The following is a 25,118-nucleotide window of genomic DNA, read 5'->3' as shown; positions in this document are numbered from 1 at the left end:
CTGACGAATGTAAAAATAAGAAACAAAATGGTGTAGAGATGATACAAATGGCATAAAATGAACAAAGAAAATTATGATATATAACAATAATGAAAGAAAATTATGATAAAATATGACTTAAAGATTTTTATAACATCATTTCACAGTACTGTACATATAGCCTACTCAACTTACGACCAAATCGTGTTACGACTGGTCTGTCGGAACCAATCATGGTTGTAAGTCGAGCACTAGCTGTATAGCTCGTGTTTATTTCAGTGTTTAATAACAGAAGTTTTTAGTGCTTATGTAAAAGTTTAGTGATATTTTTGTGACCAGAAATATGCCATAGACACTTCACATTTGAGAAGCCATTAATGATGTTATACACAACTGGGTTTGAATTCTTTGCTAGCTGTGTGAGCTTGGGCAAATTAACAAACGTCTCCAGGCTTTCATTCTCTCATGTGTACAGTGAAAACAATTACATGTACTTTGCAGAACAGAAACAGTGTTAGAAATATATGGAAAGTGCCTAGAAAGGATCTGGACCATAGCAGACAGTCAATAATTGCTAATGATTCATTTCCTCCTTACTAGTAAAACTCCATAAACTCACTCTTCGCCATCTAAGTAACCAGCTCATTCACTCATGCCTTTAACTTGTTTTCACCCAGAACACTTAATTTCTTAAATTTCTGTCCTTTACTACAACTTCTTGTTTCTTCACTGTTCCTTAAAAAATTATACTTTATCCATATAAAAATGTCTACTCCCTTGAACTCTTATTTCTTGACCATTATCAGAGCCTAACTAACAAAGATCCCGGTTTCAAATACTTCAACTACTGTTGAGAATTCTCAAATATCCTTGATATTACAAAGGATACGTTGCCGATCCTCAATCCTAGACGGATTGAACAGTCTTTTCATTCTATTAGGTTGGTGCAAAAGTAATTGTGGTTTTCTACTCTTCATATTACGCCAAGCCTTGTTAGAGAAAGCTGATTTGATTATGAATATAACTGTTACATTGAAAGGTGGGACTCCATATAAAAAATGCCAACAGAAAACAGTGTTTTCTTTCCTCTGCTTCTTTAAAATGAATTTTCTTTAGACCATCTTCTGTAAAATTCACATTAAATCCTGAAAAAGTCCTGACGTAGACATCAATTGGTTGAATATACCTTGTAATTGAAAGTTCCCCCAATTTTGTTCAGAGAAGCAATGGCCTAGCTAAGACTGTATTTCTTATCCCCCATTGTAGCTAAAGGTTGTCCAGTGAGATAGACACAGAAGTAACAGAGTGGGATTTCTCAAAATCTCTTGAGCTACCTACGTACATATATCTTACCACAGGAGGAAAAATAAATTCACACTCTGTTTAAATACCCTTTTGTTGGCTTGTCTGTTAATCATATTTGAACACAACATTACGCTTTACAGGTTCCCTAACTTTTCCATTCACTATTGTATGTAAAAGTCTAAGCTTAATGCAAAATTCATTTAAATTCCCATTACCAGATTAGTACTGCTTCAGACTGAGAAATTTCAGATTGGGAATGTGGTAGGGTCTATGTCCACTCTCTGAGTTTTTCCTCCTGATTTCATCTGAACTATAATTATATATTGTTACTCTCTGGGGCTGATGGATATTCAACACTGACTTGTTCCTTTCTTGAGATATTTTCCCAGTTGTATGGGGGTACCCAGGACATTCAAGTGCAAAGTCACACTTCTGGCTGTCATTTATACCCCAGCCCCTCAGCTCCGATCTGACAGTATATTTCTACCCTCTTTCTGCTAAACTAGCTTTGTTCCTGGCAGGAAGTCTTGTTGGGCCTGACCAGCTCCAAGTCCAAGTCCAAGCGCAGCTCCATATCACACTGCCTTGTTTTGTGTGTAAGTTTGTGCCCATTGATGCCATGTCTCATTGCCCTGTCACCAGGTAAACATGCTAAAAAGGAAGAGCCTCAGCACTTCCCTTTTAGCATCCACAGGCATGTATCAAATCCAAATAAATAAAAGTAATCTCAATTTTACAAAACAAATAGTGGATTATCTAATCTCTTCACTCAGACTCCAAGGGAAATGTATTAGCTCTCTAAGTAATCTTCTCAAAGACATTTACACTAAGATTAAAGAGAAGGTAAGCACACTTTTCTCCTGGGAGAAAGCAAATGGCACAATATTTTATACTTTTTTCAAAGGAATTTTTCTCCTGTTCTCTTTCACCTGGATAATGTATGCCCTCCAGATAGCTTCTGGATTAACTGCCAAAATAAACACATCCACATAAACACACAGTTTTCAGAAAGTTCTTTCAAATTCATATGTAGCTTGGAATCTCCTTTTTAGAACATGAGGATGTTTTATATTTTCTGATTCTTCTGTGTTAGGAGGGCCCTAGATATTATTCCTCTGTCATTTTACTGACTCATAATCGACTCCTTTCACCTTTTCTTACTTTGCTGTCCCAAATCTTCAACAAGTCCCCATGAACTCCCACAGTCCTTCAGTCTCTACATATAATATCCCTTCTACTTGGCCAAGAGAAAGGTGGTCATCATTGCAACTTTTACATTTTCTCTACCCACACAATCAACTGTCTTTATTTACCTTTAATAATATTCTTTCTGTCCCAAGTGAAAGATTTCACCATGTTTTCAAAGATAAATTGCATGACCTCGATCTCTCTGTCTGCTTTTTCTGGGATCATCCTTCAACATTCAGACTATTTTTTCTTATTTTCAAATTTCATAGATTTCTTCTTTTCTAGCTATAAGCATGCTTATATGTCCTCCAGTCTCAAAAATAAACAAGAAATAAAAATAGTCTTCAGTAGTACTCCACATTTTCCTTCACTGTCCTACTAAACCTCATGAAAATGCAGACAAATTTCTTGCCAATGTCTCACTGGCCCCCCAGTCTTTAACACTACAGTCTTTATTCCATTCCAATACATTCTACTGAATCTGTCCTCACAGGAGTAGACCAATGGCGTCTAACAGTCAAACACAATGAATTTTTTTATTCTTCTTTGAGTCTCTAAAGAATTTCAGAATTCCTTAGTGGATCCCTTTCTCACTTCTTTGGATCAAATTTTTCTTGAGTTTCTTTCCACATTTTTTAGTTAAAATCCCTAGAGATAAAGACCAGAATGATGAATTTTTATAAAATGTTATTGGCACTACTGACAAATAGAAATGATATAGAATGACTGGCCTAAATACTAAAGAAACATTAAAAAGAAAAACTTATTTGGTTAAATAACAATAATCTAGTACGTCAAGGAAAACAAAAACAAAACCTACTTTAAAAATCTCTTGAAAACATTTATCATTTTCCCCTTTTTATTATCTAATCATAAGCTCAATATCAAGGTTGAATTAAGAGTTGGAGGATATTACAGTATTTAAAGCTTCAAAATAGATTGTCACAGCTTTAATTAAAGTTACCAGGACAACCAGAAGGAGACAGAATATGCCATAATTGGAAAGTATCACCAGAAAAATTTGTTTATTATAACCTTGATCCTATTTCCTTTGAGCAAAATGCCTAGAGACCTTCATTTACTGAGCAGATCCCCTGGGCTGGGCTGGTTGATGAACAATGAGACCACTGATTTCATTACCTTCATCTCTCAGAAGGTAGCATTGGAGGTTGGATTGCTTTGTTGAAAAGCTTTCTCCTATAAATTGTTCATTAACACTTGCAGATATTTCAGCCTAGTTCAGCCTAGTTTATGATACAACTAATTGATACATTATGAAATGCATGTTCATAATACTGTTAAATGATTATATCTTTTCTGCTTCAAAACATTGTTTGATTTGAGATTGCTTAAGAATAATCCAATGATATTAGTCAGATAATCATTGTAGGGAGCCAGCTCCTGAGACACAGATGTAACAAATGTCAGAAAAATAGTCATTTAGCAGATACATCTTGGAAATAAAATGGTTCAAATTATAAATGTGGATTTAGTGGGGAAAAAAACTGGATTTTAGATGGAAGTCATAAAGTTGAATTCTACCGCTACCTCATGCTAGCTATACAGTCTTGGGTAAGAACACTGGTCCTCTGAATTTCCTCATTTATAAAATAAGAATGCATAAATGTTTAATGTGTCTACTTCACAGAGTTTCTGTAAGGGCCTAATACATATGAATCATCAGAATCATAACATGATTTTATATAGTAAAAAGACCACCCAGAAAAGCAAAATTGCTATCAATGACACAGCAGCTAAAATTTTTTGATATCATTTTATGTTTCAGCCCTTCCTAAGGCTGGTAGATGGAGCTGATCAAAAGACCAAAGCACAAAGGAGTGTAAAAAAAAGTTGAAATAAGTATAGTCAAACACATAAACAAACACAAGCTATAACATAAGGTAATAAGTTAAATTTGACTTTTTAATCAATAGGCTATAAAAGATAGGATTAACAATTTAATGTTCAAATACATAAAATCTCTGTTGATGCAGGCACATTAACAATTATTGCAGATACTAAAAAAGCAATAATTTTACCAAAAAAAAAAAAACACTCCAGTTGTTGATTTCCTTTTTTCAAAAGCCTGAATCTGTTAGATTATTTAGTAGGTATATAAGAAAACAAACAGTTACACTTATTTTCTCTTTCAGAGTGTTTACATATATATTTCCAGAGGTATCTGATGTTGACTGAAGAATAATAAAGGTTTTAAAATGTTTCAAACTCAAATACCAATGAAAATAGTTTAAATACCATATATTTTCTTTTATTGAATCATTCTTTTGAAAATGGTTAATTGATACAGGATTCACTGAAAAATTAATCACCTTCCAGAATATTCTTTCATCTGGAACATCCAACACTTATTCAGTATGGATGAATAGCAGTTTCCAAAATACTACTTAGCCATCATTACTTCCTTGTTATGATTATACGCTTCCTTAGGTCAAAAAATATATTTGTGTAATAAGTGGAAATGCAGATCTTGAAGTCAGACACATCTGAATTTGAATCCTTTCACATTCTTGCTGCTCAAAGTATGGTCTTTTTACCAGGAGCGTAAGCATTACCTGGTAGCTTATGAGAAATGCACTATCTCTATCCTGATCTACTGAATAAAAATCTGCATCTTAACAAGAGCCCCGGGTGATCTGTATGCATATTAAAATTTGGGAAGCACTGGCAAACATTACTTATTAGATATATTTCCTTGGGTAAGTTTCAAGAACTCTCAAAGTCCCAGTTTCCTCACTGAAAAATGAGACTAATAATGGTGTCTATACCCTAGTATTATTATGAGAAATAATTAGATGATGCTACTTAGTAACCACTCAATGAAGTCTAACTGGTATTAAATTTTATCATCTAACTTAGATTTGTATATTCATGATATGTTCTACTATATTTACCTATAAAATTACATTAGTGTCCCACCCGGAAGAAATAAAGCTCCTTTAATCCAGGCGCCTTCCCTGAGTATAAGCCTAAAACAAAAATAGAAGCAAATTAACAATGCCATTTTGCATACAATGTAGCATATGTTTTTCCATTAGCCTCAAAATATTTCTCTTTCAAATAATTGTTTTTGATTTTTGCATAATCAACGAAGTTAAGCAAGTAATTTATTTTGAAAACAAACATGAATCTGTCTCCCTGAAATCAAATTGACCTATTCTACACTTTGTTAGCCATTGTGTCTTCAGTATTTTGTCATCATGTGCTTAAGATGGTCTACAGATCCCTCGAAAGACTCAAATAACGAACCAGGTGTCTTGAGCTTCCATTCCAAATGAGAAATAAGAAACAGGGTCTCAATAGGATTATATTTTAATCCAAATAAGGCAAGATACACACCAGTTCATTCCACAACCTTTTTTAAGGGACTATGATATCCAAATTACCTGCTCCCTACATCCAGAGGAAAAATGTAGACTGATAAAATCAATATGAATAGAATCATTTTCCACTGTCACCTGAATATTAATCATTTCAGTAGATAGCACCGTTTTATTAGATATGTTTTTATTACAAACATTTACATAACTAAATGCTTAAAAGTGGCATTCTCATCTCCAAAATGGAAAATACGAATGCTTTGAATTTTCTAGTAGTGAAAGTTTATCTTCTTATGAATTACTCAATTATTATTTATTTATTTTTGTTTTTTGATATTTCAGACAAAGTCTTGCTCTCTTTTACACAGGTGGAATGCAGTGGCATGATCTCAGTTCACTGCAACCTCCATTTCCCAAGTTCAAGCGGTTCTCCCTGCCTCAGCCTCCAGTGGAGCTGGGATTACAGGCACCTGCCCACCATGCCCAGCTAATATTTATATACTTAGTAGAGACAGGGTTTCACTATGTTGGCCAGGCTGGTCTCGAACTCCTGACTTCAGGTGATCCTCCCATCTCAGACTCCCAAACTGCTGAGATTAGAGGCTTGAGCCACAGATCCCAGCCTCAGTTATTATTTTTAATTAAATGTTTCAACTTCTAGCAACATGGCATAACAAAAGTTCCAACTGACATACTTATTACATTACAACAATATCTTGGATATTTGAAGAAGCATAATATAAATATTTAGAAGTACCTGAGAAAGAACAGAAAATTTCTGAGGGCCAAGATATATACAAAACATAGTAAACAAAAAAAAATCTGAACTCTGAGTGTTAAGCAAACAGGAAATTCAGAATTGTATTGCAACAAATATCCATAAATGTACTGAAATCTATACAATAAGAGGAACTAGGCTGGGCACAGTGGCTCATGTCTAATCCCAGCACTTTGGGAGGCCAAGGCAGTAGGATCACTTGAGCCTAAGAGTTAAAGGCCTGCCTGGGCAATATGGGGAGACCTCATCTCTACAAAAAATTTAAAAACTGGCCAAGTGTGGTGGTGCATGCCTGTAGCCCCAGCTACATGGAAGGCTAGGGTGGGAGGATTGCTTGAGTCCTGCAGGTCAAGGCTGCAGTAAGCAGTGATTTTGCCACTGCTCTCCAGCCTGGGCAATGAAGTGAGACACTGTCTCAAAAAAAAAAAAAAAAAAGAGGAGCTAAACTGAAGCTCCAGCATTGTACCTGACAAAAGATCATAAGAAGTTTATGCAAAAATTTTTTAAAGTTTATCAAATGGTACAAAATATTGCTAAATGAGATATACTATTTATAAATAGAAAGACAAAATATAATAAAGATATCAACTCTTCTCAATTTGGTCTGAGTCAATATAATACAAATCAAAATCCCAGTGGACATTTTCCTGGATAATTATATGCTAAATCTAAAATTTAGATAAAAGGTAAAAGTTTAAGAATACTCAAGATCATTCTGAACAAGAATATAGTGAGGGTCTTGGCCTATGTATTTAGTTTGTTCTCTCGCTGCTAGTAAAGACATACCCCAGATTGGGTAATTTATAAAGTTAAGAGGTTTAATGGACTCACAGTTCCACATGGCTGGGGAGGCCTCACAATCATGGCGGAAGGCAAAGGAGGAGCAAAGTCACATCTTACAAGGCAGCAGGCAAGATAACATGTGTAGAGGAACTCACCTTTATAAAACCATCAGATCTCATGAGACTTACTATCATGAGAGCAGTATGGGAAAGACTCACCCCCATGATTCAATTATGTCTCACCATGTTCCTCCCACAACACGTGGGAATTATGGGAGGTACAATTCAAGATGAGATTTGGGTGGGGACACACAGCCAAACCACATCAGCCTGTGTGATATTGAGCTTGACAACTGGAGTTCACGAGAGGAAAGCAAGTTATTTAATAAATGCCATGAAAAAATTTAGTGGAAAAAATAATTTGAAATGCAGCCTAAAATTATATAGTCATATAACTTACAAGTAGACTAAATACATAAATGCAAAAGACAAAGTTTAGAATCATGTAGAATAAAATATATTAAATTATGTGTAGAACCCCAGGGTAGGCAAGGATTTCCCAAAAAAAAAACACTCCACAAAGCTAATAATTAAAAGAGAAGTTAACCTGCATTAAAATTAAGAATTTATGTTGTCAAAATCACAATAGAGGCAATGGACAAGGCACAAACTAGAACAAAGATGTTTACATCATTTAGAACTAAAATGAATTAGCATCAGGAATATATACCCTAAAGATCGATTTTTTAAATGTGCAAAAAAATTCACTGAAGAGGAAACAAGAAAGGTGAATGAATATACAGCAAGATGTCTCCCTCATTAGTAACAAGCAGAGGTACCATTTTATACCCATTCGACTGCCTTTAATTAAGAAGCATAACACTTCCACATATCAGCCAGAATATGGATCGATGTGGGCTCATATATAGCTAGTGAAGGTCTGAATTCATACACTTATTTTGGAAAACAATTGTCATACTTTTATAAAGCTGATTCTGTGAACACACTATAATCTGGCAATTCTATTCTCCTGTATTAACCCTACAGGTATTCTTGCACATGAGTACTAGAAGACTTGTTCAAGAAAATTCAGCAGCACTACTCATTAATAGCATCCTTCTGGAAACAATCCAAATCATAAGTTACCCACAGAGATTAAATGAAGAAATTGAGATACATCCTCAGAAAATAATATTTAACTGAATAAAATGAATTAAATCTAAGTGCAAACATACACATAAATCATATAAACATGTTGGTGGAGAAAACCAAGTAGCTGAAGACTACATACAGTGTGATATGAATTTGATAATGCTAAAAAGTAAGCAAAGTAAAAAATAACTTAGTTTAGTAAAGCATTTTTGTGGGGCACAACTTTTTTTTTCTTTTTAGAAGAAAAATGACTACTTGAATGTCTAGCATTTTGGCCACCTCTAGCAGAGAGGAAGGGTGATGGAATAAGAGACTATAAAATTAAAGATGATGATCATATTCTGGGTTTTATGTTGTGTAATAGACTTAAAGATGTTCAATTTATTATTATGTATCATGATGTACATATGTATAAATATACATATAAGCAATTAAACATACATTATTAAAAATAACAGTAATATAAAAATAAATAATTAGAAATAAACTGATTATTTAGTGTTCACAAAGAAACCATGATATCTCATCATTTATCAACATATCAGATGAACACAGTTACTAAGAAAAAGGAAGCATACCAAAGAAGCCCCTCAACACGGCATGAAAAATAAACAATAGATAAGTAATAAAAAATAATAAAATGAGCAGATCTGATTTAAACTCACCACCAGGGCTTTAGATCTGTTGCTTAGAAGTTTCTCAATATCCCTGGCTGCAATTTCTACCAGCTGGCGTGCATTATTTGGTTCCACAGTATACAAATCTTGATATTTCTCATAAATCTGTGTGAAAGAAAAAAAAACTGGTAAGAACAATAATTACTTATTTGGCTTACAGGTTCCCATGAGAATGTATTTAAAACTATAACAACTGATTAGAAACGCCACCCTGTTCTTTCTTTATCTTGATCTCTTTGGACTTTGAGTGTGTCAGGAAAAAAGACATATAAATTTGCTCTAAGCCCATCAGATTGCCAAAATAGAGGTTAATAGGCTGTAAAACATCTTGTACCACAATGGTTTGTATATGCAATATTGAGGCATGGTGCTGTACTCTCCAATCTCGAAACTGGGTTTTATCTGTCATCAGCATCGTAAGACAAAGGGTAGCCATCCTAGACAACAGAAGGCAAAGTGGGACATGGAAGGTCAAACCTGGAGGATGAGTGTGGAAGACAAAGGTAGGAGGAAGGGTTGTGTGCTATGGAATGGAGAGAGAGAGAGAGAGAGAGAGAGAGAGTATAAAGCCCCTGCTAATGTTCACCTAGTTAAGAAGAGGAGAAGGCCATTAAGGTTTTGGTTAGAACTGTAATGGTGTATTTATTTTTTATTATCAAAGTAAATGTTGCTGTTGGCTGTTAATCACTGAATTAAACTAGAATGAAATTAAGTTAAGTGGCAAAAGAAAAATTTGATTACCTTTCTGGCTCACCTTAGTGTCTATGGAAGGATTTCCCCAGAGTGCCATAAGCTGCACCTGTCTTACACAGCCTGTACACTCTCAGCAAGAGAGGAAGAATTAAAGAAAGGGGGGTTAGAGGAGAAGCAGTCACAGTGTTTGTGGCTGGAGGGCTGAGCTGAGAAGGAAATCCCTTATGCATCCAACAGATGGGGTGTACATGCATGACTAAACCATCTTTGAAAGCCAGGACCTGGCAGGTTTTCACTGTCTTATGAGAAGTGAATCCAGGCACATATAGGAACCAGTTCAACCCTGCTTTTTTCTGGCACAACTCCAGCATGATGCTTTACTACCAACAGGTTCTACAGCCTGGTCCCAGCTGGGCACTGATAACACTGGTGAATTCTGGCTTCAAATGGACACAGACACATACTACCATTTATTGACCACAGAGCATATTCATTTTACATGGACTTATAATTTTTTATTTGAAATTAAAATTAATATTTTGTAAAGATTTAAATCCATTTTTACTCCTAAAATTGACTTATTCACACTATGAGGTTTTTCAATACTCATGTGAACTTTGAACTTGTAGGTTTTCACTCAAAGTATTCAAGGCACATTAATTTCGTGATAAAATCTCCATATTTGGAATCATCCAGGAGTCCTGCATTTTACTGGATGGCTTACACTTTCTGCTAAGAGGTAGATTATTGAGATCTGTTTTAAACACCCATGTCATCTATGAAGAACTTCATCCAATACAAAGCTTTCTCTTTCATTTCAGACTAAGATAAGATTCAGGAACGTCGATTAATTGATTTGGGGTACCAATAGATAAACCTCAACATCACTTTAATTGATCCAGGATATGTAGTTCTTTGCAGTAAAACCAACAGAGTTAATTGGTATGAAATGTAATGTGCTTTATACCCTTAATATCTTGTTCATTTCTCAATGCAGTCTAACCTCCTTCCTGTGGTATAGGGAATACAATGCTTCATAGTTGGAGATTAGTTCAGAAGTGCAATCTACACTTCAGGTAATGTCATTTATTAAGTCTCTACATACATGTGCCAGACGTATTAATTACTTGGTGCTTTAAAGAATAAATAGATTATGAAACAGCACAAACTATTTATTTCAAGTATATAAATATCTTTTCAAATATATAAATTATATTCTCTCAAATTTTCCTTTTGGGATAATTTTTAAATATATAACAATTAAAAACAAGATCTAACTCACAAATAAATGTAAAATAAATTAAGTCAAGAAGCTTAAGTCTAGAACCCCTAGTGTAAATATCTGGCTGTATTATTTTATATATAAAACCACAATTGAAATGCTTTCACTGGTAATAAAAATAAATTAAATTTATGTAACTGTCCATCAAAAAATTAGCTCTTGCTTCTGGTTCCAAAGACTACAATCATCTTTGTTGTCATGAGAGCTATTGCAAAGCTCTCCTTATATACATTTAGTAAATAATTTTCATAGCAGAAGGCTTCATATGGATTTTTATGTATGGATCATGTAATATATTTTCATAATATGTATATATTTCTGTTTCCATCACTAAAATAAGACCTATTTCTACAATACTTCATATATTAATATTTCAAACACATCTTAAAGTACCTTTTCCTCTTCTTCAGTTTACTTTTTTGTAAATAATTATCTGTTTTGCCATTTCATCCAATTTCTTTCTCAAAGGAAAAACAGCATGGTGGAAATAACAGGAGTTTTTGGCACCAGAGTTACATTTGAATTATGTCAATTCTTTACATGCTGTGCAATACTGGCCTTTGTTTTTCCCTCGACTAGAAAGAATGCAGCATATAGAGAGACTTCAAAACAGGATGCTTTTTCTCCTGATAGACTCATATGCTTTGGTTTTCCTACAGTTCAACTTCCGCTCCCACCCTGACATAAGTCTTGACAAAAAGCATACTTACCACCTGTGTATTCTTCCTTTCCTACAAACTTAACCAAGTGGCTTTAATGTACTTTCATTGTAACACTCAAAGACCAAGTTTCTCTGTGATGACAACATAGATTATGGTTTGTGAGATAGGCAGAAAAACCATAATCAATGTTCTACATATCTTTGTTCTAATTAACATAACGTATGTTAATTATCTGTGTTAACATAATCTATGTTTTAAGTCACTTTACTCTAATTAAGTCCACAGTTCCACAGGATAATCATCACAATTATACGTTTTTAAATAACTTCAAATGTAATATCTAAAAAATGATATTAATCATTGATATAATTGCTTAACAAAATTCCTAAAGAAACCTCTTGGAAGTCATAATACAGATGCCCCAGAAATATTTACTCAAAACTAAATATGCTTCCAAGCTTTTAGATGACCTAAGATTTTTAAGAATTTTTATTAAAAAAAAATTTTTTTAGAGACAGGTCTCACAATATTGCCTAGGCTGGAGTGCAATGGCTATTCAAAGAGGCAATCATCCTAGCACTTCTGGCCTCAGTTGATCCTCCCAGGTCAGCCTCCCAAGTAGCTGGCACTACAGGTGCATGCCACTGCACACAGCTAGAAGATTATTATTAACGATCAGTTTTAGGCAGCTATTCTACATCACTTTTAGGTGTTTCACACATATATTATTTATTCATTTTAAGAAATCTATAATATACATGTAATTAACCACGTATTAGTGAGAACAATGGGATGCAGGCTTTAAAGTATCTGCAGGGAGGCTGAATCATATTTCACCATAAAAGAGCAAACCAGTGACAATGACCAGAGCAGCCAAAGGTGAATGGTAAGGTGGTGTATTCAGGCAAAGTAAGTCTGCAACGCCACTCTGTGCCCTGAATCTTCCTTGGCTTCGGCAGGATGTGGAAATTTAGGAAAGCCCTTTGAAATGAGCAAGAAAGGAACAAGGGTCAGTATGTCTGCTAGGAGACAGGCTCAGTTCAGGATCAAAGAAATTCTACTGCAGAGGCTGAGAAATGGACAGTGGGAAGCAGAGGCCCAGCTGAAGGAAGATGGTAAAGAACCACCGAAACAGGTTGAGAAGATTGGCCAAGTTCTAAGCAGCAGTCAAGTTCCATATCTATGTCAAGAGAATAAAAACAAGCAAATACACCAGACATCGTCACATAAATTTCTCCCTGCGCCCAAGCACTAAGAAGTAAAGTCAAGAACATTAGAGAATATAGAAAAAGAGTTAGAACTTACTAAATCCTTAGTTAACCACAAAAGGCTGGTTTGATTTGAAAGAGGTCACTTGACCTTCAAGTGATATGATTAATTTTTCCCTCGCAGGAAAGAGAATGGCAGCTCATATGCAAGTAAAGTTCCCTGAAAAGAAACAGTCAAATTTTTGCATATTAAATCTTAGGTATGTAAATTTTAACAACCCCATCTCCCAATACTTGCACGTGTACTTTCCTTCCATGGAAATTGTCTTGGACAAGCAATTAAATTTCTGCCATAAACACAGGTATCTTCCTGAGGGAAGTTTTCCCTTTGACAGTCCCTGATGAAATAGGAGCTCCCTTACACATGGCTAGAAATATTCTAATGTATGGCCTTATCCTTGACTTCTAACCAATTGCATCAGGACTTATATCAGACCTGGAAGCAGTTAACTCCTGAGTCAATGGCATGTAAAGAGCCAGATACAAAAGACTTGCATATCTTTAAAAAAATGCACTGAGTTAATCAGATGCTCTCACCACAGGATGACAGTTGGAAGAAATAGTATGGATCAAGTTTTAAGTAGAATTGGAACTGAAAAGACTAGTGGGAGAAAAGCAGTATTCAGACCTACTGAGCAATAGAGGTGGTGGCTATGATAGACAAAATAATTGCTCTCCAAACATCCATATCCTGATCCCCAGAACCTGTTAATATGTTGTTACATAGCAAAAAGGAATTAAGTTTGCAGATGGAATTAAATTTACCAATCAGCTGGTGTTAGAAGAAGATTATTCTTGGATAGTCAGAGTCAGTCAATGGAATCACAAAGGTCCTTAAAAATGGAAGAGGAAGATGTGACTAAGGAAGAGTAAACCAGAGACATGGCAGCATGAGAAGAAGTCAGGTCAATACTGCTGGCTTTGAAGACCAAGGGAAGGAGAAATGAGCCACAGAAAAGACTTCTCATCACTGGAATTGTAAGATAATAAAACTGCCTTGTTTTAAGCCAGTAAGCTTTTAGTTATCTGTCACCATGGCAATAGAAGACTAACATAATGAGTTAGCTGTGAAGAACTCCAACAGAGAGTCAACGATAACAGCTTCTGAGGCTGCCTTGCCTCTGATCTGCCCTTCCTTTGATCAAACAATTTTCTAAATACCTTGAGTATTTGCTGAAAGCCAGGCTCCTCCTGAGTTCACTTAAATTCACTATGTTTTTTTTTTTTAATAGGGAGGATCTCACTATGTTGTCCAGGCTGGTCTTGAACTCTTGGGCTCAAGCAATCCTCCTTCCTTGGCTTCCCAAACTGCTGGGATTACAGGAGTAAACTGCAGCACCTAGCCTATTTTTTTTTAATGGGTAGGTCTACAATAAACTTACTAAGTGATTCACTGTTCCTAAAATGAAATATTCTAACAGAACCCCATGTCTGAAGCTGCGATTAACAGTATGCATTATTTTGCATTTTCATTACATTCATCATTAGATTCTGATGAATATGAAAGATAAGCTCCATTGTGAGCAATGTACAATTTCCATTAGGCTTCAGGAATTAATGAAAATAGTTCAAGGATACCCATTATTACCTTCACAATTGTGTGAGGTTCTAAGAAGAAAGATGACAGAAAAGCTAAAAATATCAAAATGGACATGCATACACTGTATAAAACTGTAAGCAAATTGGATAAATAAATGTCATCCCACCTCAAAATAATAAGTGGGATTAAAAGAAAATGTTGCATTATATTTCCCACCATCATTATAATTCCACTGTCTATTGGATAACAGGAGTAAATTCAATATCTTCAATACTAATGCAGGCAGGAAAAGAGATTCCTTGTCACCTCTGCTGCTTCAGATACCCACAAAATCAATTTCACTTAATTTTACTTGAATTTTACAATGTGGGATGGTTTGTCTGTGGGTTATACTTTTTTTTCCCTTTATTAAGTACTCCTTAGGCTTTTGAACTACTTGTTCCCTAGCAACTGAGAATGTCTTCTTTCTAAAAGGTGTATTAACACAAAAGAATGATATAATGTACTTTCTTGGTCACTTTCAAGGATCGAAATTCCCTTAACTAAAGAAATACTAGAGCAGTAAATATATATATATCTTTTTTCTTTATTTATTGTAAGTCTCATCATCATCTAAGCTGGCTATCACATAGAAATGTTGAGAAATGTGAATATTCCTTCATCTAAGGTAAAGAGTAACTAGTGACTGTAGATCTGAATTGATGTTAGAATATACTTTAACAACAAAGACAATAAAAACAAAACCTCCTTTTCTCCTATGGAAATTAGCTAAGTTTTAACACAATGAATTTTGCCATAAAAATTATGTAATCATTTCTAATTAGTTCCTGATCTCTTCAACTTCTTCCTTCCCTTTGATTAAAATAATAAATGATGTAATCTCCTAAATAAAAGTCAAGCTTTTAAAATGTCTTAGTCTTTAGCATATTGTCAATTGTGTTTAGTGCTGCTGGGTAAAGAACTAATGCAAATACCAACTGCTAAAATATATTAATTCAACTTAGTGTGTGTGCATTTATAAAGCTATAGGTAATCATTTTACAAGATGCATAACACTGTATTAATGTCATTTTAAAAAATCACGTTTGGGTCGGGTGCAGTGCAGCTCATTCCTGTAATCCCAGCAATTTGGGAGGCAGAGGTGGGTGGATCACAAGATCCGGAGTTCAAAACCAGCCTGCCCAAGATGGTGAAACCTCGTGTCTATTAAAAATACAAAAATTAGGCGGTATGGTGGTAGGCACCTGTAATTCCAGTCACTCAGAAGGCTGAGACAGAGAACTGGTTGAACCTGGGAGCCAGAGGTTGCAGTGAGCTGAGATGGCACCACTGCACTCCAGTGTGGGTGACACAGCAAGACTCTGTCTCAAAAAAAAATAAAATAAAATCACATTTGATTCTCTGCATCTTCACTCTGAGTAAATTATAGTCTTACTTTTCTTTTCCCTATAACCCACCTTTTTGAATTGGTACACTACCTTTGAAAATGTTATGATTTGATATTTCTGTTTTGCTACTTTTAAGCATATGCAAACATCAAACATATATAATTTATATAAGTGTTATGTTTATTGTGTGTCTTCTATTCCCCTTCACTAGAAGGTGAATTTCAAGAAGACAAAGATTTTTGTCTGTTTTGTTCACTGGTACATGCCCAGTGCACAGCACAGTGCCTGGCACAATCAATACTGATTGAATAAATTAGTGAATGGATATTGATTCTGTATCAGTCTTTGCTGGGAATGTGAATAATGATTTATAACAACTTACTGCCTGTATTTTAAAATCAATATTTATTTTAAACCTAAAAAAATAACATGGCTAAGTAAGGTGCTATGCTAAGTAAGTTACATAGCAGACTACAATACAACACCAATTCAATAATTAAATTCCAACAATGGAATACACAAAATAAGGTAATGATCAGTGTGAGGAAGAATATGAGTGTTCCAATGAAGAGATACAGAAATGTATGCTATCAGAATTCAGAGGAAAGTAAGATCACATAGGCTGCAATAGTCACATAAATGAAACTACAGCCACATCAAACATTTTGGAGGAAACATTATTCAATAAGGGATGAAAAAGATCAGAATGTGTGTAATACAAGGACTTATAGAAAAATAAAGAATGAAAGGCAAATTGAGACATGATTATGAAGAGCAATAAAAATCAGGATATTGTTTTATGCCTTATTCTACAGTCTACAGCAATCTATTTTAGAGTAGTACACTGCCTAGCTCAGAACTTCTAGTGACTATCACAACTATTAGTACATAGGAAGAATCTGAATTACAAATTTGTTTACTATAAATACAATCCAAACTTACATATACACACACATACAATTATATACATACCACATACATACACACATAGAAATACATAATTCAGTCATATCCCCAAATTTATAGCACATACTTTTCTTTCTTTTTCTTTTCCTTTCTTTTTTTTGAGACCAAGTCTTGCTCTGTTGCCTAGGCTGGAGTAGAATTGTGCAATCTCAGCTCACTGCAACCTCTGCCTCCCGGGTTAAAGCGATTCTCCTGACTCAGCCTCCTGAGTAGCTGAGATTACAGGTGCACACCACCACACCTGGCTAATTTTTGTATTTTTAGTAGAGACGGAATGTCACCATGTTGACCAGGATGGTCTTGATCTCCTGACCTGGTGATCCACCAGCCTCCACCTCCCAAAATGCTGGGATTACAGGTGTGAGCCACCACGCCTGGCCTATAGTGCATACTTTTCCAACAATAACTATATCAAACTGGCATTGTAATACCAAACTCAAGAGTCTCCCTAGCCACTCTATTCTTTCTATTTGCTATGATACAGCTTCTTAGCTAGGATTATAACATTTCGAATGGGGCATTGTCTTTAGAAGGATATTTAAGAAGAATGAAGTCACAATTGGCGAGCCTTCCAGAGCACACACTGCTACTTGCCCTAGCTCCTATTAACAAGATGATGGTGACACTTCTGAACAATATAGCAAAGATGTCAGAAGGAAAGGAACAAGTGACAATCGCAAACATGCCACTTAATTTTCTTCATATTATACATAGGAACAGGTGATTATATTTAACTAGAAATGCAGGTTGTCCCTAGAACAGAAAAAACAAACTATAACAAACACTCAAGTGAGTACGAAAAACATTTACGGTAAGAATTTTTCAGTTTTTAGGATAAAAGCACTTGACACAAAAGGTAAATTATACGTTCATGTTTAAGAACACTTAGATCCAAAACAAGGAAAATATTGAGATACATAAATAACAGAAACTCTCTACTTGTTTTTTGTTGGTTTTTAACTCCAGAGATGATTTATTAACCTAGCCTTTCTTTTTCCATATTTGAAGCTATATACAAATTGTGAATTAAGCATATATTTTGACCAGAAAATTCATATGCAATTAAAAGTGAAAAAGATCATACTAGATTCCATTAAAACTAAATTTAAAAATAATTAACCAAAGGCTGAATGAGCTGCCGGTTTAATGTCTCTAACCCGAAACGACCTAAATTCATTTCACTGCCAATAAAAGAATTTTTAAAAAGCAGCCAGTTTAATTTGCCCATAACTGTCATACTTTATTAACAAATGGCTTTTCTAAAGCAAAACTGATACCTACCAATGCTGATATACAATTTGACAAATTTATATTCCTTTAAAGAATTTCATACACTCAGATTCTTCCGTTCTTCTTGAGCAGTTTTTCAACCTTTGTATAATTGACATTTCACAGATAATTCTCTGTTGTGAAGAGATGTCTCATGCCTTGTAGGATGTTTAAAAGCCTCACTGGCCTCTATGCCAAGAGTATGCAAGTAGCAACCACCCCATGCCTCAAGTTATGATAATCACAAGTATTTCCAACCCATCCCATGCCCCGAGTTATGATAATCACAAGTCTTTTCAAACATTGCCAAATGTATTCCAGGGCACAAAACAGCCTCTGGCTGAGAACCACTGCACTAAATATATATTTAGAGAAACAATAAATAATAGCATATCCCTCAAGTACTAGCATACTTCAGAAAATGTTAATTAAGGGCTGAAATAGAATGGTAAGGTAAAAGAAAAGACATTTTAATATCTGTTGAGAAAGTATTGAAAGTCACCCTAAAATTAGAAATCCCCTGAGTTTATTCTGTGTCTTTGAAAATGAATGTAATTAACCACTGTTTAAACAAAAATACCTTCTTACTGAAAAATCTCCAGCACAGCAGCGAGGGGCGGGGAGGATGGTGGTGAAGGGAATCCATGCTCTCTGCGTTCTATATAGTGCTATATTCTGCAGTCAAAATAGATTTCTTTCTTCTTAGGACAAACAGAGCAAATCCAGGAGTGTAAGATAATCTTAAATTGCCTACATCATTATGGTGCTGATAAAGTTACAGCACTTAATTGTTGAGGGAAGTAAGGCAACTCTGAATAAAAGCAAAACATAGGGAATTAATAATAAATAGCTATATTTGTTTATTTAAAGGAAGAAAGCATATAACTTCTTTAAAATTTTATATTGTCTTTAACCCTCAAAACAATTCTGTGAGAAAGGGAGAATGTTCTTACTGATCTCATTTGACAAGTGGGTAAAGGGAATTCTAGTATCTGATATTCTAATACGGCTTCTTTGCCGGACTTGAAGATTTCCAAACCTTCTTGTTGCCTGCGCATCTTGCTGATTCCCTACTCAGAATCACCAATGATTAATTGTGTTCTGTTTTTGAGTATGTCCCTTTGTACATATATTAAACTCTCCACCACCAAGAAAATGAATATCCTATTTACATGAGATGACGTGACCACAATGTCAAAGAATAAGCATTAGCTTGAATTACTAATGAAAATAAATCCTTCACTCAGAACGCTTAAATACTACCTTAATTGAGAGTGTTGAATGTTCAATATTTATACACATTTCATATTTACATCTTTGAGTAGCATATCAAAATGTAAAGGTATTGGTTTTGAAACTTACACTTAAGAAATCATAACAATAAATCAAAAGCCAGGAAGTTCTATGGCGACGCCACTGCAGAATGAGTCTACCTTCAAAAATAAGCTTCCAGGAAAACTTTAATCCACACATTATTCTAAATATTTTTGTAGATTTCTATCCTAAAATTTTAGAAATTCAGATAGTTTACCTTTAGGAAGAAAGCTTCATAACAACAATGTGACATGCATCATTTCAAATGGCAATGGTAAACATTTCATGAACTTTAAAACACTGTTTTCATGAATATCAGGACTATTTGATTTTTTTTTTAAATTATCTATTAAAAAATATGTGATGATCAGCCTTGCCATTTGCCAGTACGGTAGCTAAAGGAGTGTGTGTGTGTATGTGCATGTGCGTGTGCACGCATGTGTGTGTGTTTAGAAATAATAAAATGTATTTCAAAACATTCTATAACTCAGATTGCTAAAAATACAATGTTTTTCTAAATTTGGGAATTTTTTCCCTATTTTTCTGTTTATAATGCTTTAAATGTGTAAATACAGCTTCCATCTCTGTTAATATAGCTTTAATATATTGTTATATACTCAGATAATAACATATGTGAGTGAAGACTGCTCTTGTCCTCCACTATTGGTTCTGCCCTCTTCCCTGTGACAGAATTTTAGTGGGACAGATGGCTGCTCAGAAAAAGCCTCCACTTCTCTGACACCTTTTGTGTTAGATGTGACCATGTGACTAAGTTCTAACCACAAATGTCTTACTCTTAAATGACTGAATATCTTCTCTCCAAATCTCCTTCCCTTTACACGACAGCTGGGAAATAAAAGCCACTGGAAGAATCATCTTGGACGCAGGAATCCAAATGCTAAGAATGGCAGGGTCACCCTGCCAGCCCTAGACAGCTTACCTCTCAGCGGCTGTGTAATAGAAAAATATAGGTTTAGCTTGTCTCTTTGTCATATTGGCCCAGCCTGTACCCCAACTAATACAGTGCCATCAAGTAATGCAACAAATGAATGACATTTGTTGAGCTCTCATTATATGTCAATAAATATTTTATATAGATTGTATCATTAATCCCAACAGCTCCATGAGATTAAATATACTGGCCAGATCCTAAAGCTGGCAATTGGAAGAACCAAGGTATAATAGCCTTAAGAGTTTTTTAAAGGGATATGCTAGAATTTTCCATTTAAAATACTGTGTGTTTGCTTCAGTTAGAAGACTGTGAATAAAAAATTAGGGAAAATTTACTTTCTGTACCATTCTTAGCAATTACTTCAATGGATATACAAACAAAACTATTTCCATGTATACCAACAGAAATGGGAGGTTTTAAATTATGCGTGTAAATTTTTATGTTGAAATTCTCTTCTACTCTTTTAGAAAAAAAATTCAAATGGAAATATTCATGAGTAGATAACTGTTGGTGGTAGAGCTTTGACTTCTTCTAACTTACATATTTCATAAAAAGAGCATTGGCATAACCTGATATACTCATCTTGTTTACTTGGGGATCTGCTTACTTTTTCAATGTACAAAGGAGGATAAAAAATGCTATTAACATACATTCTAAAGCATACAAGAAGGTATTTCAAATTTCAGAATTGCAACCAATTTAATGGTTGTGTAACCAGAACAAAATTTTAACCTTCTCTCAATTGTTTTACCCACTTTGTGGATGACTATGTGCAACTGATGTACATATGTCTTCTCCAAATGGTTCAGCAATGGAATAATCCAATAAGAGGCATCTTAAAAGTCTAATGCATCAGGGACAATAGTCCTATCCAAACCTATTCACTCTTGATCTTTAACAAAACAAGCAGGTAACCTGGGCAAAAACTCACATTTGTAAAGTTGAAACACTGAATATATTCAATCATATTAGTAACTTTCCATGGGATACTATTTTAGGATGCAATAAAGCAATTAACACAAAATTGCAAAAATATATTACTTTTTAATTTTAGTTTTGAAACAAGGTCTCACTGTGTAGTCCAGGCTGGAGTGCAATGGCATGATCACAAAAAACACATTACTTTAGCTATGGTGCCTCATTGTGTTGGTTCTTGGCCTTCACACAAAAAGTTAATTGTATCCTATGAAGCCAGCAAAAATTAATGTAATTTTATAATTTGAAGAATCTTCATTTCCCACAATATTAAATTTCAAACTGGGGCCCTGCTAAGCTCCTGCATTTATTCAACTTCTGGTCCTCACCATGTATCCAACACCCCCAATCTTGGCTCAAAGTTCACTGTAAACTCTGACATCCTTCAGCAAAAGAAATGAGGCAATATGGAATTATTTGTCTATATAAGATGACACTCTTTGCGTGTCCTAGTACTTAAATTATTTTTCCAATAATGAAATCTGCTCTAACACTCCTCCCACTACCCTAGTTACCTAACAGCATATCATTCATTTATTTGGAATTTATCTGTCACTGTAATGAGGTATGTATCCCATAAACAGAAAATTAGAGAGAGCTTCTTTCATTTTTTCCATTCTATTTTGTTAATTCAGACAGTCATTGATTCATTTATCAATATCTATACTCTTCTTAGTAATCTATTCTTCATAAAGCAAAATGAAAACCAGGTAAGACTTTTTTTTTTTTTTTTTTTTTTTTGGTTAATGATTCATTGCAAAAAAGCGGATACAAAAAGAAAAGTTTCACATATTAATACCAAAAGGAACAATGCAGTCAGCCAAGCAAGTTGGTTTTTGAGGTTGGGGAAGCACTAATAGAGTAAGGGAGATGCTCCCAAAAGCAGCTTATTTTTAATCTCCATCTGTCGATAAAGAGAGAACTTCTCAGCAGAACCTGTAATTTCTTTTTTTTTCTCGTTATGATTAAATAAAAGCTTTGCCCTCAATCAATTTAGTAGAGTCCAAATGAAAATTAATGAAGAAGATTTGGTGGTGCTTCCATAAACTCCATCACTTTCATAGAGGCTCACTTTCTACCTATACACTTTCATATTCTAATATATTTTCCCACAGTGAATCATTGCAGATACCAAGCATTGGCATATGATAACTTCAAGTTTCTTTGCACCACCAGTAATCAAGTTTTTTTTGTTTTTTTTTTTATCAGCAGAGTGTCAGTTCTCTGAGGAGAGGAATACTGTTTCTTTGTTTATCCTTGGCAGCCTGAACGGTATCTGGGACATATTACATGCTCAACATAATACACTGACTAGAATTAAATCTGATCATTATTCACAAGGAACACCTTTCATTTCCAAACATTCCTTATCTCACAGACATGTAGATTTGTTCAACACACTCTACAGTTGTTTTACAAAGAGGTTCTGGTATAATTTTTTGAAGTATGTATGTATGTGGTTTCTTTATATATGTATGTGGTTAATATATAAAGTAACCACACATTCCAGTTTGTCAGATATATTTACATGATAAATAGTCATATATTATACGTGAAGCTGCTTTTATATCACTTTGCCTCATTGACCCAACACATTTTTGGAAAATAAAAGGCCTCACTGCATCACTAAAAACACAAGATGAGAATACTTTAAAATGTATTAGTTACATTGAAATGAAAGTAGTGAGACCCTTAAAAAGTGGCAGTTAATTTTTAATAAATCTTATAGAACCTATACATGTAAATGTTCTTGCCCATGGAAAATAATCTATTTAAGATTAAGATGCCATACAAATATTTATATACTGCTGTCACTCAAAAATCATTTTACAGTGACTTTCATAATCAATCCATGTCACAAGAAAAATCATCTTTTATAGAGTCACCTTATCTTGCACCAAAACCATTATTACTGATCTCAATGACTCACTCTAATCTCTAGACATGCCCGTAAACACTTTTCAAATAATTTTTAAAATAAAATCTACCCTCAAAGAATGAAGATGTGTTTCACTGAGGATATTAAGATTCCATTATAGTAGTTCAAGTCACCATGGTATGAGGGATTATTTGATATATTCTGAAAATTGGAAACTTTACAGGAGTAAGTATATGACTCCCCTATTTGAATTTAGGGAGAGTATATAACATGAGACTCATCTAAGGGAGACCTGCATATCGACTGCAAAGTGTGTTGAGGAAGTTTCCTTCATTTTTAAGGATGGTATTTCTTGTTCACAGTAACTAGCAGTACCAAAGGTTTCGCTCAGAATTTCACCACCAGATCCACATGAGAAATCATATCCCACTTGAAATATAGAAATACAGTTTCCTAGAAGATAGAACTGCATTCAAATTAAAGAAAAAATTAAGAAATCTCTTTGGTGGATTTTACTCACATCAACAAGCTGATTGACTCCACTTGCTGTTTTTGCCAATGTGACAAGGTCTTCTTGCATCTTATCCACCCATGACTTGATACTGCAGAAATCAGAAAAGATTATGTTCTATCAGATCTCTGGCAAAGAAAAGTCACACGCTGATATTTTATATCCATGCTACAGACAATTCATTAAAATGTCTTTAAATTATTTTTCTCCCTCCTAGCACCCACTATGTCCACCCTCCTTCTTCAGCTTTAAAGTGCAAAAGCACTAAATCTTTTTTTATTTTTTTAAGACAGAGTTTTGCTCTTGTTGCCCAGGCTAGAGTGCAATGGTGCAATCTCGCCTCACCACAACCTCTGCCTCCCAAGTTCAAGCAATTCTCCTGCCTCAGCATTCCAAGTAGCTGGGATTACAAGCATGTGACACAACGCCCAGTTAATACTTGTATTTTTAGTAGAGACGGATTTCTCCATGTTGGTCAGGTTGGTCTCAAACTCCCAAGCTCAGGTGATCCGCCTGCCTCAGCCTCCCAAAGTGCTGGGCGTGAGCCACCACACCCAGCCTCCAGCCAAGAGCACTGAATCTTTCAGTGCAAGTTTTCAGGATATTGAAATGCCCCCACATCAAAAGAGAAAAATGACAATGATGTCTTGTCTAATATGAGAATAAACAATTTGCTTATTTTGTATTAAAATTCCATTAAATAACTATTAAACATTCTAAATTACAAACTTTATCTTTTAGCTTACGAGTCTTCTGAATATAATAGTAAGACTATACTAAATGCAGACCATTTGTAAAATGCAAGAACAATTCCACCAGCCAGGTGGAACATTCAACAATCTGATGCATTCCCTTCTAGTCTTTTAAATTTATTTCACATAGTTGAAAGTATGTTACATAAAATTCATACATCTTTTTACTTTGTCATATGATACATACTTTCTGATGGCATTACAAATACTTTATAAACATATTATTTTTAATGGCCACTTAATATTCCATTATCTCTATATTCCAGAACATACTTGACCATCCTCCGTTTTAAAAAGAACTTTAAGATATCATCAGCTTCCAACCACTGCATATTATACTACCACAAATATCTTAGAACATGAAACTTAAGAATATCTTATTTCCCTAGCTAGATTCTTAGATTTGGAATTACTGGATCTAATTAGATTTGGAATTACTGGATTTAGAATTATTGGATCCAAGTAATT

At 34.6% G+C, this 25,118-nt stretch overlaps 1 protein-coding gene across 11 annotated transcripts in view; it reads right to left on the bottom strand.

Annotated features, from left to right (window-relative positions):
* The window catches only part of CACNA2D1 (calcium voltage-gated channel auxiliary subunit alpha2delta 1), a 489,928-nt gene that overhangs the window by 376,390 nt on the left and 88,420 nt on the right, over positions 1-25,118 (bottom strand). For all 11 annotated transcript variants that reach the window (XM_017523103.2, XM_017523100.2, XM_017523102.2 and 8 more), the window contains exons 2-3: positions 23,908-23,989; positions 9,188-9,304 (exon numbers count right to left, since the gene is read on the bottom strand). In XM_017523103.2, the coding sequence (XP_017378592.1) occupies positions 9,188-9,304; positions 23,908-23,989 (199 nt within the window). The remainder of the gene's footprint in view (positions 1-9,187; positions 9,305-23,907; positions 23,990-25,118) is intronic.

The sequence above is a fragment of the Cebus imitator genome, unplaced genomic scaffold (assembly GCF_001604975.1).
Source record: "Cebus imitator isolate Cc_AM_T3 unplaced genomic scaffold, Cebus_imitator-1.0 Scaffold26, whole genome shotgun sequence".
NCBI lineage: Eukaryota > Metazoa > Chordata > Mammalia > Primates > Cebidae > Cebus > Cebus imitator.
The sequence above is the reverse complement of the archived record's forward strand: the minus strand, read 5'-3'. Positions and strand labels throughout refer to the sequence as shown.